Source organism: Sorex fumeus, unplaced genomic scaffold, assembly GCF_029834395.1.
Source record: "Sorex fumeus unplaced genomic scaffold, SorFum_2.1 ptg000265l, whole genome shotgun sequence".
Classification (NCBI taxonomy): Eukaryota; Metazoa; Chordata; class Mammalia; order Eulipotyphla; family Soricidae; genus Sorex; species Sorex fumeus.
The window spans coordinates 27,490,953-27,506,226 of NW_026606322.1; the positions used below are offsets into that span (position 1 = coordinate 27,490,953).

The following is a 15,274-nucleotide window of genomic DNA, read 5'->3' on the forward strand; positions in this document are numbered from 1 at the left end:
AGAGCCAGAGAGACAAGAAGCAGAGTCACGAGGAGCCCATAAGCAAAGCAGCATGGCCTAAATCCCTGCAGCCTCCTGAAATGAGTTTGTTAAGGAGGTAAGGAGGTGGGCTGGGGTGGGAGGGGCCTGGGGACATTGGCTGGGGTGGGGGTGGGGGTGGCACTGGGCATTGATCTTGATGGTGGGTTTGGAGCCTTGCAATACTTTATGTAATAACTATTATTATTTTTTAGTTTGGTTCTTTGGGGGGGGGACACACCTGGCTGTGCTCAAGGCTCGCTCCTGGTTCTATCCTCAGGGATGATTCCTGGCTTGGGGGACCATATGGGGTGCCAGGGATCAAAACCGGGTCAGCCGAGCACAAGGCAAGTAAGTGCCCTTACCCGCCGTAGCATCTCTCCATCCCTCTACTGTTAACAGGAGGGAAAATAAGAGTGTTTTAAAATTTGGGGAAACACACACACACAAAAGCACTGACTGATGCAAAAGGCACACGCGTGCGGCAACACACACCCACACACCATTGACCATGAAAAAAAAAGCCAGGGGAGTAAGAACATTAAGTTACACATCCTACTTGGGGCCTTTCTGTACTGTGACCCCCTCCTCAGCACTGACACCCCACTCATCCTTCAGGTGAATGAGTGACAGTCCAGCTGTCTGGGGTCCGTCTGTCTGGGGGGCTGTGACGGGGACCGTGATCTGCTCTCTGTCCCTCCCCACACACCGGCACTATTCCAGGGACAGGCTGCACCTGTCAGCCTGTCACAGGTGAAAAGCACCCTCCCTCCCGAGTGAGGAAAGAACAGGCAGGTAATGGGACCCTTCCATCTCCCCGAAGGGCAGTACCTGTCAGGTGTCCGCTCATGGTCTTGTCGTGGCTGTTGAATAACTGCCGGTACTTGAGCCTGGATGACTGAGGGACGGCCCATTCTGCCCCGGGAGCGCCACTGTGGGAACCAACAAGAGAACAGTCAGAAATCGCCCATTGAGAGCTTTAAAGACCCTCTTGGGCCTGCCCTCAGGCTCACCTCTTGGAAGCCCTCGGGGGCAATCCCAGGAGTTACATAAAAAATAAGCCAACAAAAGTCTGCTAAGATCTCCCCAAAAGGCAGCTTTCACTTAACTCCCCTCCCACTTTTCTTTTTGTTTTTGGCTTTTTTGGGTTATACCCTGGGATGCTCAGGGGGTTACTCCCAGCTCTTGCACTCAGGAACTACTCCTGGCAGGTGGTCTGAGGACCACATGGGATGTTGGGAATCGAACCCCCTCCCTCCTACTTTCTAATCACCCCTTTCCTGCTTTGTGCGGGTTATAAACATTTCTGCCAAAGTAGTGGGGTTCATTCAGTTCTCAGAATCTCGAATACGCTAGGTGGTGAAAAAACCCTGGGCAGGATTTTTCTCAACTTGGAGGCTGGTTCTCTTCTGCTTTCATCCTGAGCAGAACTAACAAAGGGCTGCCTTTTAAATATCCACTCTTTAAAATGCTTGACTAAGGACCGGAGCGACAGGACAGCGGGGAGGGCACATGCCTTGCACACGGCAAACCTGGATTCGCTCCTCAGCAACCCATATGGTCCCCTGAGAACTGCCAGGAGTGACTCCTGAGTGCAGAGCCAGGAGTAAACACTGAAGACTGCAAAGAGTAACCCAAAAACAATTTTTCTTTTTACATTTAAACATTCGCCAAGGCTTGGAGTTATAGCGCAGGGTTTACCTTGCACGCAGCCTACCTGGGTTTGAAGCCTGAGGCCACACACAGTCCCCCAAGCACAGCCAGGAGTGGCAGAGTGACCTTGGGCACAGAGCTAGGTGTAAACCCTGAGCACCACCAGGTGTGGCCCCAATTTTTTTAAAAGTGGGGGTTGGGGGACAGAGATATAGTACAGCCAGTAGTTCTAGCATGTCGCCAGTCTGGGTTTAATCCCCCAAGACCCCATATGATCCCCCGAACCCACCAGGAGTAATTCCTGATTACAGAGTTAGGAGAAAGCCCTGAATACGCTGGGCAGGGCTACAAAAGCAAAAAAAAAAAAAAACCAAAAAAAAAAAACCAAAAAACTTTATTTGGGGTCAGAGAGAGAATACAGAGGGTGAGGCAATTGCCTTACACATGGCCAGACAGGTGAATCCCCAGCACCCCATAGGGCCCCCAGAACCTGCCAGGTATGATCCCGGAGTGCAGAGCCAGGAGTCAGCCCTAAGCACTGAGGGGTGTGACCCCAACACAAGAGCAAATTTATTTATCTTGAACAAATACTTATGTATTTACGACAACAAATTTATTCATTTTGAACTATTTCTTTCGTCCCACTGTCTGCACAGAGAAAGCCAGGATGCATGATGTGTTGGTTTCTGAGCCACACCCGGCAGGGCTCAGGGCTTAATCCTGGCTCTGGACTCAGCGGTCACTCCGAGTCAACCTCGGGCAAAGCAAGTGCCCCGCACGCTGCACTGTGGCTCCAGCCCCCAAGGATGAGTCTCTTAAGTGTGATGGCTTCAAGCTGGGAAGCCCAAATGCCCACACAGGGAGGGTTTCCCAGGGCCAGGGCTGGCACAGAGCCCCAGGGGAAACGGGGCTTTCCCGCAGATGGCAACTCTCGCTTCTCCTCCGCAGTTCCCTTTCATTTCAGGGAGAAAGATCGAGGTCTCCCTGGCAGAAGTGAAACCCGCCCCACACCGCGCCTCCGGGCCCTCCTCTCCAGGAGCTGCCAGCCCGGGCAGCTTGGCGCCCTTCACGTGGCACGAAGCGGGCGCCAAATCTTGGAAGGGAGCTGCCTCAGGGCACCTTCTCCTGCCTATCCACTTCTTAATTAACAACAACAACAACAACAACAAGAGACACTTACCGAGCTCTACTGTGCAGTGAGTACTGTGGAAACCAATCTCTCATCTTTTAAGTTTACTGACGTGACTGCACAGCCCTGCTCCTACCTAGCTGTCAAGAAGCTACTTATCTTTCTCCTGCACCCGAGAAAGCGGGGCGTCACACACAGAAGGGGTTCCAGATTACACTGAGCACGTCAGTTTTCCGCCTTAAGTCTGAGCTGAGCTCTAAGCTCTGACAGTGGTGAGTTAGGTTTTCTCAAGCAAGTGACTCAGTATCACCCAGCTTCTCCCTCATCCATAACTGAGCAAACAGGCTGCTGTGAGGGAGGAGATGAACGTGACAGGAGTTCGTGTGCAGTGAGGGAGGAAGTTAGCCTGAGAGACATTCACATTCATAAGACATATGGCACTGAGCTACGCTGTTTACAGATTTTCATGAAATTCTTCTGGCTGAAGGGAATGAATGATTGATTATAGTCAATATAGTCTTCTCTTCACTTCAAAGTGGGGAAATGACCTGATTCCCTTAGGAAGGATTTCTGAGGTGGGCTGAAAGGAGAGTAGAGGGAATCGTCTTCCATTCCCAAAGGTTTGAGTGGCTCATAAAAGGATTTAGTGTTCATCCTGGAGCAGGGCTATGCAGGGGGGAAAATCAGGGGTAAAGGATGAAAGATCATAAGAAAGCAATACTGGCCAGGACAAAAGCAATAAGGTGATCTGAGTTTGTCTGGTTGACCGGATGATTCCTGATTTCAGGAAAATTGGTCTAAACTTGGATTTCACTAAGAAAACCACCAGTAAAATTAAAAATAAAAATAATTTTTAAATGGATTTTACTGGGGCCAGAGCAATAGTATAGCAGGACAAGCTCTTGCCTTGCATGTGGCTGACCCAGGATCAATCCCCTGTACCCCGTATGGTTTCCCTAGCCCGCCAGGAGTGATTCCTGAGTAGATTCAGGAGTAAGCCCTGAGCATGGCCCGGTGAGGCCAAAAAACCAAATAAATAAATACAACATTTCTTAAATAAAAAGAATTGTGTTGAAAGATTCAATGAGTATCTCTGAGATCGAGTAGGGCCAATTTTGCAGAGGGCTGGAGAGCGAGTATAGCAGACAGGACGCTTGCTTTGCATAGGACAACCTGGCTGGATCCCAGGCATTCTAGATGGTCCCGAGTCCTGCCAGGAAGGATCCCTAAGCACAGAGCCAAGCACAGAGCCAAGAGGAATGCCTGTGTGTGCCCCCCCACCCCGACCCGCACTACACACATGCGTGCACGCACACACACAAGCCAATTTATGGCTATATTCTTCAGGTTAATAATTTTATACATAAACATAGAAACGATCAATACAAAATACCTGGAACGATGTTTTCTGATGTTTATACAAGCTACTAGTCCCTACCTGTAATCCTCTTAAAAAAACTTCACAGAATGGTCATGCGCTCAGCTTTTGTCAGGTCTACAATATACAATCAAAGCCTGGCAACATTCCCCAGGAAGAAGAAAAGTAATGACATTCCACAACGCAAAAGGCTCCTAAGGATCGCCCGCCACTGAGTCACTTTGGAATTTACAAGCCAATCAGACAACAGCTTCAACCAAATAGCCTGACCCAGACCGGCAAACTTACCTGGCCACATCAAAGGACTGTGCCTTCTGTAACTTGGTGTTCAATTGGGTCCCTGGACCAGATCGACTAAAGGAAGAACTCTTTGGCAATGTGGCTGCTGTGGAAATAAACGCAGAATAACTTTAGTCCTACAAAGAAAAGAAATCTGCCCCTACTTAAACACATTAAGGTGAACACACGTCATCCAACCGAGGCTGAAATGACTCCTTCTTACCTCCCCAAGACTCAGAGAGACTTAGCAGGCCCTTTCCTGCCCCCTGTCCCCCCCCCCCGCCCCCGCAAGAAAAGTAAATAAACGTCTAAACATGCTTGTTCCTACTGCAATCGCCTTCCCGAGGAGTCACGGTGACGACCATACACTGCCCCCACTTATCCTAAGAGACAGGACCTGTTCCACGGCCTGAGAAGTCGAAATGGCATTTTCTTAACTGCTCTTGGCAGTCCCAGATCTAGGTGCCAAGAAGTCACAGACTTGCAGTCTGGGCCAGATAACAGGAGACGCCAGGGAGGGGCAGCTTTGGTGTCCTGAATCTCGATTCAGTGGGCAGAGAACAGCCGAGGACCTGCCACACTCTCAGCCTTGGCCCGCACTATGGCCTCATCCCTGTCCCCTGACCCAGAGCACCTGACTCCTAAGTCCCCTGGGGTGCGGGGGGCTGGTACTGTGCCAGCCGCCACCCCAGGGTCACATGGAAAACAGAACTCGGGAATCGGAGGAGGGAAAGGGGGACCCTGCGATTCTCTGACTGTGGCTCAGGGCCGGATCCTGGTGTCCTGCAGTGAATGACAGAAACGGGATTGGGGGGGGGGGGGGTCGGGAGGCAGGACCCTACTAAAGCCCATGCAGTCGTCACTACTGAATCTTCACATCAGAAATTAAAGGGGTTTTTTTGGCGAGACTTCCCACGCTCTCCGAACCCTTCACAGCAGGTCAGATGCAGGTTGGCTCCAGCTCCAGCATCCGCTTTCTATCACTCCCGGGAGAAAGACTGAATCAAGTCTCAAAATGGCATGAACGAAAGCAGGAACTCTTTCATCCCTTCCTTCAATGACGCCAGCGTGAAAAACTACAACTTGAATGTATTTAGCCATTCTGTATACGTCTACTCACTTTCTCTGTCAATCACTCACCTCCACCTAAAAATAAATACAACCCGCCCCCCCACCTCCCTAAGATTCTCTTGCTTAGGCGTAGGTTTATTTTGTGGCACGCAATGGAAGAAACAAAGAGAAAATACACAGAGATACAAAACATGAAACACTGCGGCTGCGCGTGGTCTTGGTTTTCGGGCTCCTTCCCTCCCCACTGTGGAACTCCGAGCTCCGAAACATCACCATTCCTTCTCCATCTCTCTAGCCTTGGTGAAAACATCACTGTGGTTTGTTTGTCCCTTGGGAATAAGGGGTGAAAGCCCAGTGGTTGGCGAGAAAGCGGAACCTGAGCTGGCCGCGAGCCACGTACCAGGGTGAGCGAAGGCTGTCAGGGGCTGGATCACAGGGGGCGCCCCATTGGCCAAGGGAGGCACTGCTGCTGGAGGAACGGAGGAGACGAGGGGTGGGGACATTCCCACGACCGGGATGGAACCCATTGGCACGGGAGCCACAGCTGTGAGTGGTGGCATGCTGGCAATGCCACCGATACCTAGGAAGGAAGAAAAAACAGCAACAGTCCCATGGCCCTAACCATTGTACTATCTCTCCAACCCCTATTTTTCACATTTCCTTTTAGGGTGGAAGGGGATAGAACTGAACCATACCCGGGTGGTGCTCAGGGGTTACTCCTGGCTCAGGGGACCATATGGCAGGGTGGGGATCAAACCCAGTTCAGCCACGTGAAAGGCCAGGCAAGTGTCCTTTCAGCTGTACTATCTCTCTGGCCCCTTAGGTTTCCTTTTAATTTCAGACATATTACTCCAATAGCACGTGTCTCCCTGGTTCCTCTTCCTTATCTCTGAAATTACTTTTTGTTTGTTTAGGGTCACAGTGCCCAGGGCCTCGTCCTGGTGGGGCTCAGGGGCCCTATGTGGCACCGGGATTGAAACAGCACCTGAAGGCAAGTGCCCTACCCACTGCAGTGCTGTCCCATTGCTGTCCCAGACCCTGAAAAGACTTCTTCTCTTTCCCCTTTCTTCTAAGGAGCAGTCTTAAGGCACATGTCTTGCACAGGGCAGCACTGGGTTCTCACCACGGGACACTGTACAGTCCCCTGAGCACTGCCGGGTGTCGCTCGGGCCTCCCCTGCACGCTGCGCCAGAGCATGCTCTGTGAAGGCCCCAGGAAAAAACAAACAAGTAAATAAATAAAACCTTTGGTTTCTGGGGGATGTCCTGGTCCCTAGAGGTACTAGGGGTCACTCCTGGTTCTGCACTGAGGGTGCTCGGGGGACTATGTGGGATGTTGGGGGTCAAACCCAGGTTGCCTGAATATAGGGATGGAATCCAGCCAGTCAAACCATTGTCCTCAGTCCTGCCCTGCGCTTTCTGAACCACTCTCGGTCCCTATCCTCCTGGTGGAGAGCTGTCCTCAAAGGGAGTCTGGATTCTGGCTGGGCCAGTTTTGAGAAGTGGGAAGGATGAGAGCCTTCCAGTTCTTTCCATCGCTGTCAAGACCAGACGCCTTCATGTTCCCGTCGGAAGCGGCCCGGCGTCTAACCAGCTGCTGCAACAACTTGGGCTGGCCAGCTTCTCCAGGGAGGCCGTGTTGTCGCAACACTTCCAGATAAACACAGCTGGGGGTGAGGGGGAGAATTATTGAAATTCTCCCATATCCCTTCCAAGACTCCAGACTCAGGAAGAAAGGCAGGGCAGGCTGGAGACGAGGCTGGGCCAGAACAGCTCAGGACTAAAGGGCCTTGAATGTGGTTGAGCCGAATTCAATTCCCAGGCTACCACAAAATGGTCCCGAGCACAGAGCCACGAGTGAAGACCTGAGTACCGCAGGGTGCAACCCAGGCCTCCCACAGCCTCCACCCAAAGAAATTCTTAACTCCTTAATCCGCCTTCTGGCCACAATGCTCACAATTTTGAAAAGGCTGGGTTTCAACAACTCTGGGTCCAGGCAAGCTCTCCCTCCGGGCCTGGGGGAAAATTAACCCTGTAGGCCACGGGCCTGAGCACACCACTCAACTTCTTGAGCGCTCAGGTTATCTCAGTTTCTAGAACAGACTGGATTTCATCTTAGGTTTACTGTCTAGAACAGACTGGATTTCATCTTAGGTTTACTGTCATGGGGAAATAAAATACATTCTAGGAGACCCACTTTCCACAGGCTTGGAAACGGACTGTCAGAGCATTTGTAGGATTACTTAGAAACAGCGACCAAGCACATACCAGGCTGGATGAGGCCCTGGATTCTGTCCCTGCCACTACCTGCCCCCTTCTCCACCCCCGCCCCCCCCCCCCCCACACACACACCACTTAATTAATTTGTTGTCAAGTAACTGGAACTTAAGGAGAAAATTATCCTGGTTGAGCTGAAACATGGAAGCAGAAATAGCAGCCAACACCAACATTTGAAGAAACTTGAGGACCATTTCCTTTCGGACAGGGCCTCAGGACTTAAGAGGGGAGGAGAGGGCGGCCTGGAGGGGGCCAGGGCCAGGGCAGAGAGTCACCTGCCAGCTGCCCCGTCAGGAACCCTGGTTCTGGGGCTCGAAATCTGAAGGTGCACCAGAGGTGGGAATCCCAGAGTGGAAAGGAAGAAGACACAGAAAACATGAAAGGAAATACGGGCCAGGGAAACAAGGAAGAAAAAAAGACAAACCTGAGACTAAATGAAGGAGAATTCATAAGGGAAAAATTAATTTAAAAGTTATTTATTTTTTGCTTTGGGGGTCACACCCGGCGATACACAGGGGTTACTCCTGGCTCTGCACTCAGGAACTACTCCTGGTGGTGCTCAGAGGACCATATGAGATGGTGGGAATCGAACCCCGGCGGGTCGGCCGTGTGCAAGGCAAACGCCCTACCTGCTGTACTATCTCTCCAGCCCCTGAAAAATTTTAAATTTTTAAAAAATTATAAATTAAGAAGTAAAAATGAAACAGACCTTCTGCACGCAGTTTTCTCCTGTAACAAGGGAAGGGAAGCCAGAAGACAAGTGGACATGAGACAGACCAGCCCTGCCAGGAGCCACCTCGGAGCACAGAGCAGCAATTGGCCCTGAGCACTACGGGGTATGGTCCAAACACTCCTATCCCTCTATGGGGCACACACGGCTTGGGACCAAAGAGGGGTTCCCAGGGCCATGTGAGATCGCAGTCACTGCCTCTCAGGCACCCACTAAGCCCTGTGACACACAAGACAGAGGGACCATGTCCCTTATTCTTCCGCTCTCCCAGCCCTGGGTGTATCACCCCTAGCTGTCTGAGTTCTCGCTTCCTCTCCTGGGTCAATATCACACTCCGCCAACAGGGCCTGTTCTCCAAACAGGTCCAAACAGAGTCCACTCTAAACTCCAACTCCAACACCAACTCCAAACAGGGACCTGTTCTCACCCCATCAGAACTGGTCTGGGGCCTTGTCAAGGTCCCGGCAGAGAAGTGCTTGACGCACACGGGCTTAAAATGGTGCAAGAAGTGAAACCATTTGGGGCTGGAGAGACAGTTCTGGGGGTGTAAATCATTTCTCTTTCAGCTCGTGATGGACTAAATCAGAGTTCCCAGAGGGTCCCCAACATTAACTGGTCACCTGGCATGACCACCAGCCTGTCTCCTTCTTCAGTCTCTTTCATTTTATTGGTTTGGATAGTGCTAATGAGAAATGAGAAAAAAATAAAAAATAAAAACTATCCCCATTCTAGTCTTGTCTTTATTGTTCTTTATTGTTCAAGAACTTTCCCACAAATCTGGTGTTAGAACTGATGAAGGTCATCTTCAAACTAACCTAAAAATTGTAAAATCTAGAATGAGAATGGAGAGGAAATCAGAAGTGCTGGTAGTATTAGTTAACTCGTTATGAATTTTTCTTTTTTCTGGCACTAGAATTGCCAGTGGTGCTCAGGCACAATTCCCAGCATGGAGCCATACAGTGGCGGGGATTGAACCCAGGCCACTAGCATGTAAGCACGTGTACTAGCCCTTTGGGTCACCTCGCCAGCCCTGATAAATCTTTTTCTTTTTTTCACTTTTTGGGGAAACATCTGGTGGGGCTCGGGGGACTTGGCAGTCCTTGGGGTCCAGTCATGTGAAAGACCATCAGGGTTGTGGCAAGCAAGACAGACCCCCAGTACTATCTCTCCAGCCCCAATTATTATTAGTTTTAGTGCTTTCTGGGTTTTGCCTTGCACATGGTTCAGAGTAGAGTTCCGGCATCCCATATGGTCCCCCGAGCATCACCAGGAGTAATTCCTGAGCATCGCCAGGGCCCAAACACCAAAATAAATAAATGAATGAATAAATAAAACTACCTAAAGGATAACTCTTTAATGGAATCAAGTTTTAATAAATAACATTAAATGTAACTGAGATTATGTATTTCAAAGGAGCTCTCACTGCCCAAGGAGGAAGACAATCACTTGATTCTCTTTTTCCATAATGTATGCGGGGGACAAAGACCCCCAACAAGGGCGATAGAGCGATAGTACAGATGGCTGGGCGCTTGCCTTACATACGGCCAACCTGGATTCGATCGCCAGCATCCCATATGCTCCCCCGGGCACCACCAGGAGTAATTTCTGAGTGCAGAGCCAGGAGTAATCTCTGAGCATTGCCAGGTATGACCCCAAAACAAAACAAAACAAAACAAAAAAAGAAAAGAAAGAACGAACCCAATAAGTGGGCGAGGCATATGGCTTGGCAGTACAGCACCTGCCTGGCATGTGTGAGGCCCTGGGTTGGATCCCTGGGCAGCACTCCCCACACACATACTGAATGTCTTAAATAGATCATAAAAAAATCAGGAAATTTTTTCCCCGAAAAGAATAAAAAACACCAGTATAAGCTAGATAAAGGCAGCAGGTTACAAGGCCTCCGCTCAAGCCAACTCCACATCTCTGCCTTCCCTTCTCTTCCTCCAACCCGAGGAGGCCCCAGGATGAACCCACTACTCTCGTCTGTCCAGCACCACTGTCCTGCCAGCGGACCCTCATTCCTCAGATGGAGTGACCCGGCCCTGCTAACCTTCACAGAGTGACAAACTAAGGCACTGGGGGTGGGGAGATGGGATGGAAGAATGATACTTTACTTTTTTTTTTTTTTAAATCTACCACCACATTGCTGGCTGGAGCATTAGCTAATTCATTAACTAATTTATTTCATTAATTTCATTCATCATATTAATTCATGGGCTGGAACAGTAGCACAGTGGGTAGGGCGTTTGCCTTGCATGCGGCTGACTCAGGTCAGATTCCTCTGTCCCTCTCGGAGAACCTGGCAAGCTACTCAGAGTATCCCACCCGCACGGCAGAGCCTTGCAAGCTCCCCGTGGCGTATTCGATATGCCAAAAACTTAACAAGTCTCACAATGGAGACATTACTGGTGCCCGCTTGAGCAAATCAATGAACAACGGGAGGACAGTGCTACAGTGCTAAAGACAGTGCTACCACCACATTGAGACCCCACTTCTCCAGACTTACCGAACGCGGGCGCACTAGAAAGAGCGACAGGCTGCTGCTTCATAGCGGGGGGCAGTGCGGAGGGGAGCTGATAGCCTTGCAGCTTCAGTTTGATGAGCTTCATCGCTATGGAGAACTCCACCTGATCCATCCTTCCATCGTTATTCATGTCGGCAAGTGCCCTGCAAGCCAAGCACAGTGACTCAGCAGGATGGTGAGAGGCCTGTGAGCCCCCCCCAAGCAAACCAGCTGCGCTCTTGGGCCCAAGAGCATGGCTTAAACCCCCTTCTGGAGCTGGAGGGAGAAACCTGAAAATCCTACCCCGGTTTCCTAGAAACTCCAAATGCTTTTTATTCTATTCTGCTTTACTTAGAGCTGAGATGCGAAAAGGTGAAGTTTTCAGTTGGAGGGTCAGGCCTTAGGACTTTAAAAAAGAAGGTTTCTTTCTGAAGGGATGGAAACTCTAAAATTAGACAGGGGTGAAAGTGGCACAATTCTGTGAATCACTAAAAGCCCATGAAATCTCCACTTTCAAGGGGGCGAGTTATGTCACAACAAAGCAGTTGTGAGGGGTGGGGAGGGGGGAAGTGAGAAGTATTTAGAAACAGTATTTCTAGAAATACTTGGTTAATTGCATCAGCTCCTCTGTGGGGTTCTACAAACCTCCCCATGGGGACATGACATGCTATGTCGAAGGCACTCACTCGTGAACCTCTCAAGCTGCCAACAATTAATTAAACAGGCTGACAAATGTGTTTACTCTTTGGAAACAGCACTCAACTGGCACTCAGCTGGAGTGGTCTGGGGCAACTTCCCACCGAGCATTTTTCTCTCCAAGACTGAACAAACAGAAGGATTTGTACTCGGAACTAGCAACCATCCCATCCACACACAACCTACACTTTCCAGATAACCCAAACTCTTCCACATGAAAAAAGTTCGCCGACATTTCAGTTCTTTTCACCTCGATGTTCAAAGCTCAAGAATGCATGCCCAGGCCAGAAAGATAGGGCAGTGGGTAGGGCTCTTGACTTGCACATGGCTGGCCCGGGTTTAATCCCCAGCAGCACTCCATATGGTCCCCCAAGCCCCGCCACGAGTGATCCCTGAGCACAGTCATGAGTAAACCCTGAGCATCACTTGAAACAGCAACAGGAACTGCTATCCCAATTAAAATGCGAACACTAACAATCTTTCCAAGGAGGCGCACCCAAATATTGTGTCAAACAGAAAGTTAAGAGTTGCAGAGAGAAGCAACCTTAAGATTAATGGAGGGAGCGCAGAGAGAGAAAATTTGAAACATCATAAAAGATGGGCTACACAACAAAAATTAAAAACACTGGCCTGGGTCCAGAGAGACAGTACCGGGATTAAGGCACCTAATGTTATCTTGCACGCGACATATGGTCCCCTGACCACCGCCAGAAGTGATCCCTCAGTACAGAGCCAGGAGGAAGGCCTGGGCACTGTCACACCCAAAAGCAAAAAACATGAATTCAAAGAGGATTCCTGGCAGAAATTCTACATTCCGGGCGGGTAACAAATGTCCCTCAGGAGACCTGGGGGTCCCCCTGGGGATTCTCGGCCTTTAAAGTCCCTACGGCTGCAGTGCCCCACGGCATGAGGACACTCAGGCCACTCCAGCAGTGCTGGCAGCCTCCAGGGCTACACCGAGATGGAGGGGAGACTGCATGGTGGCAGGAATCAAGTCCTTCCCAACTCCGCCTCTGCACCCTTAGCAAAGCACACCAAGGATGGGAGAATGAGCGAGATGGCGGTGCCGTGGGGACACACACACTATTTCCAGCTGGCTGCCAGCTCCTAAGTTCTAGGAAGACAGATCCTTTCTGGCCACTGCTTGAAGGCTGGCATGGAAGGCTGCGGCTGAGTCCGTCCTCTGGGATGGAGAGGCTCTTGGACTTGAAGTGGAAACTAGAATGGGACAGACGGATCTGGAGCCTCAAGGAGCGGTCGTTGTCAGCTTTCAAGCTCCTAAGTGGGCCCACCAGGCCAGTTTCTGGAGGGAGTGGAACAGGAGAGCAATCTCTAACACACAGTTCCCCAGAGGTCCACATCTTGAAGTTTCTTCACTGAGTTCAGAGCACGGAGAGTTAGGTCACTGAGAGGCAGACGGACAGATGGGCGAGGGCAACGCCCCACAATCCCATACAGCTCTTCCTCCCTGATGACTACCGAGGGGCCACCTGACACTAGAGACTCAAACCTGGCTCAGAGAGCTAGGACAGGGGTGAAGGCGCTGCCCCTGCACACAGCTGACCCCGGTTTGATCGCCAGCACTGCACATGGTCCCCCTAAGCGCTCCCAGGAGTGACCCTGAGAGCAGAGCCAGAGTAAACACTGAGCACTGCAGGGTGTGGACAAAAAGTTCAAGAAAAAAAAAAAAAGGAGAGGAGAGTCTCAAGCCTATTCCTCTTTCCAGCAAAGGGGTGTGGGCCTCGGTTGGGCCTCACCCTCCCGGAAACCACACAGATCAGTCTGAGAGGGAAGGAAGAGGATTTCATCAAGCCAGCTGTTATTATTTATAAATTTTAAAACCGCAATTTGAAAAGGCCAGGGACTGTCCAGGGATACAAAGAACTAAGGGTTGGGGTGTCTGAGCGTCTGCCAGAGACCATCTCTCTCCTCCCGAAACTCTTTTTGTCCATGTCGCAGGCTGCCAAGGACCTTTCTTTGGGGAAAAGAGAAAAGGCAGTATGTTTCCTTCTTCTCCTCACAGCAAGCCTTGATCAAGTGAAATATTCACGGCCCAATGTATTTCACAAAGTCCCAGAAGAAAAAGAAAAAGAAAGGAAGAGAGGAAGAGAAGGAAGAAAAAGAAGAGAGAGAGAGAAAGTGAGCGAGCGAGCGAACAGAATTTCTTTTCATTTCAACCAGTCAATCTGATTTCTTTTGCTTTGTTTTTTATGTTCTGGTCACACCCAGTAGTGCTCAGGGGACCTACGTGGAACCGGACTGAACCCAGGTCAGCCCTCTGCAGAGCAAATGCCCTGCCCATTGCACTATCCCTCCAACACAATCTGTTCTCTTCAAGAACACTTTCACTAGTAAAAACACACTGGGGGGCTCAGAGCACTCTTGCAGAGACCCAGCACAGGGGTGCGGCCCTCTGCACTCCCCACACGCACACTCAATCAGGAATTGGGACGAGAAGCAGATTCAGCGGAGGCGATTCTCTGGAGGAGACCATCTAACAGCCAAGAGGTGGAGGGGGAAAAAGACAGCAGAAAGAAAAGCAGACCCTCAAATCAGCACAGAAACCTGCTAACCTTTGCCTCAATTCAAATATAATACACGCTTTATATTCCCCAGATAAATGCAATCTGATGTCACAGGGGTGGGGTGGGCTGGGGGGGCTGGGGGGTGTGAGGGATACTGAGAGCACTGGAGGTGGAGAATGGGCACTGGGGGAGGGATGAGTACTCCATCATTGTATAACTGAAACCCAAGCACAAAAAATTTTAAGTCTACAACTATACCTCATGGTGTTTCACAAATAAAAAAAAAAAAGAAAAAGAAAAGAAAATTTTAAAAACAAACAAAAAAACCCAAATATAATACACGCACACATATGCAGATCTGCATTTCCCAAGAATGCCTTGTGATTTTGGAACACAGCAAATGATTTTCATCCCGATGGTACTTTTCTTTTTTTTCCTTCTTAAATTTTGGTTTGGGGCCATTCCTCACAGTGCTGAGGGCTTACTCCTGGCTCTGCACTCAGGGATCACGCCTGCCAGTATCTGGGGGACCATACTGGTGCCAGGGATCAAACCCAGGTCAGGTGAGTCACGTGCAAAACAAGAGCCTTTCCTGCTGTACCATCTCTCTGGCCCTGCTGGCAATTCTAATCCAGACTGTTTCGGGGTAGATTTGTTTCCTTTAGTTTTTGTTTGGGGGCTACACTCAGCTGTGCTCAAGGGCTTACTACTGGCTCTTAACTCAGGAATTACTCCTTGTGAGCTCAGGGGACCATATGGAATGTTGGGGATTGAACCTGGGTCATCTGCATACAAGGCAAATGCCCTCCTCACTGTGCTATCGCCCCAGCTTCTTTTCGTACATTTCTCTGCAAACTCTTCCCACCCTTTGTAAGGAAAATTCATGTCTTCCCATTTTCTAGATGAGAAAACAAGAGTTCAAAGAAGCAATACCTAGGTTTCAAAGTACAGACAGAAAGCAGGACAGCTGGGACTAAACACAAGGTTCTGACCACTAATCTTGCCTCCACCGTACT

At 50.1% G+C, this 15,274-nt stretch overlaps 1 protein-coding gene across 3 annotated transcripts in view; it reads right to left on the reverse strand.

Annotated features, from left to right (window-relative positions):
* The window catches only part of ITSN1 (intersectin 1), a 208,017-nt gene that overhangs the window by 120,156 nt on the left and 72,587 nt on the right, over positions 1 to 15,274 (reverse strand). For all 3 annotated transcript variants that reach the window (XM_056109218.1, XM_056109217.1, XM_056109219.1), the window contains exons 5-8: positions 11,041 to 11,201; positions 5,929 to 6,108; positions 4,467 to 4,563; positions 850 to 950 (exon numbers count right to left, since the gene is read on the reverse strand). In XM_056109218.1, the coding sequence (XP_055965193.1) occupies positions 850 to 950; positions 4,467 to 4,563; positions 5,929 to 6,108; positions 11,041 to 11,201 (539 nt within the window). The remainder of the gene's footprint in view (positions 1 to 849; positions 951 to 4,466; positions 4,564 to 5,928; positions 6,109 to 11,040; positions 11,202 to 15,274) is intronic.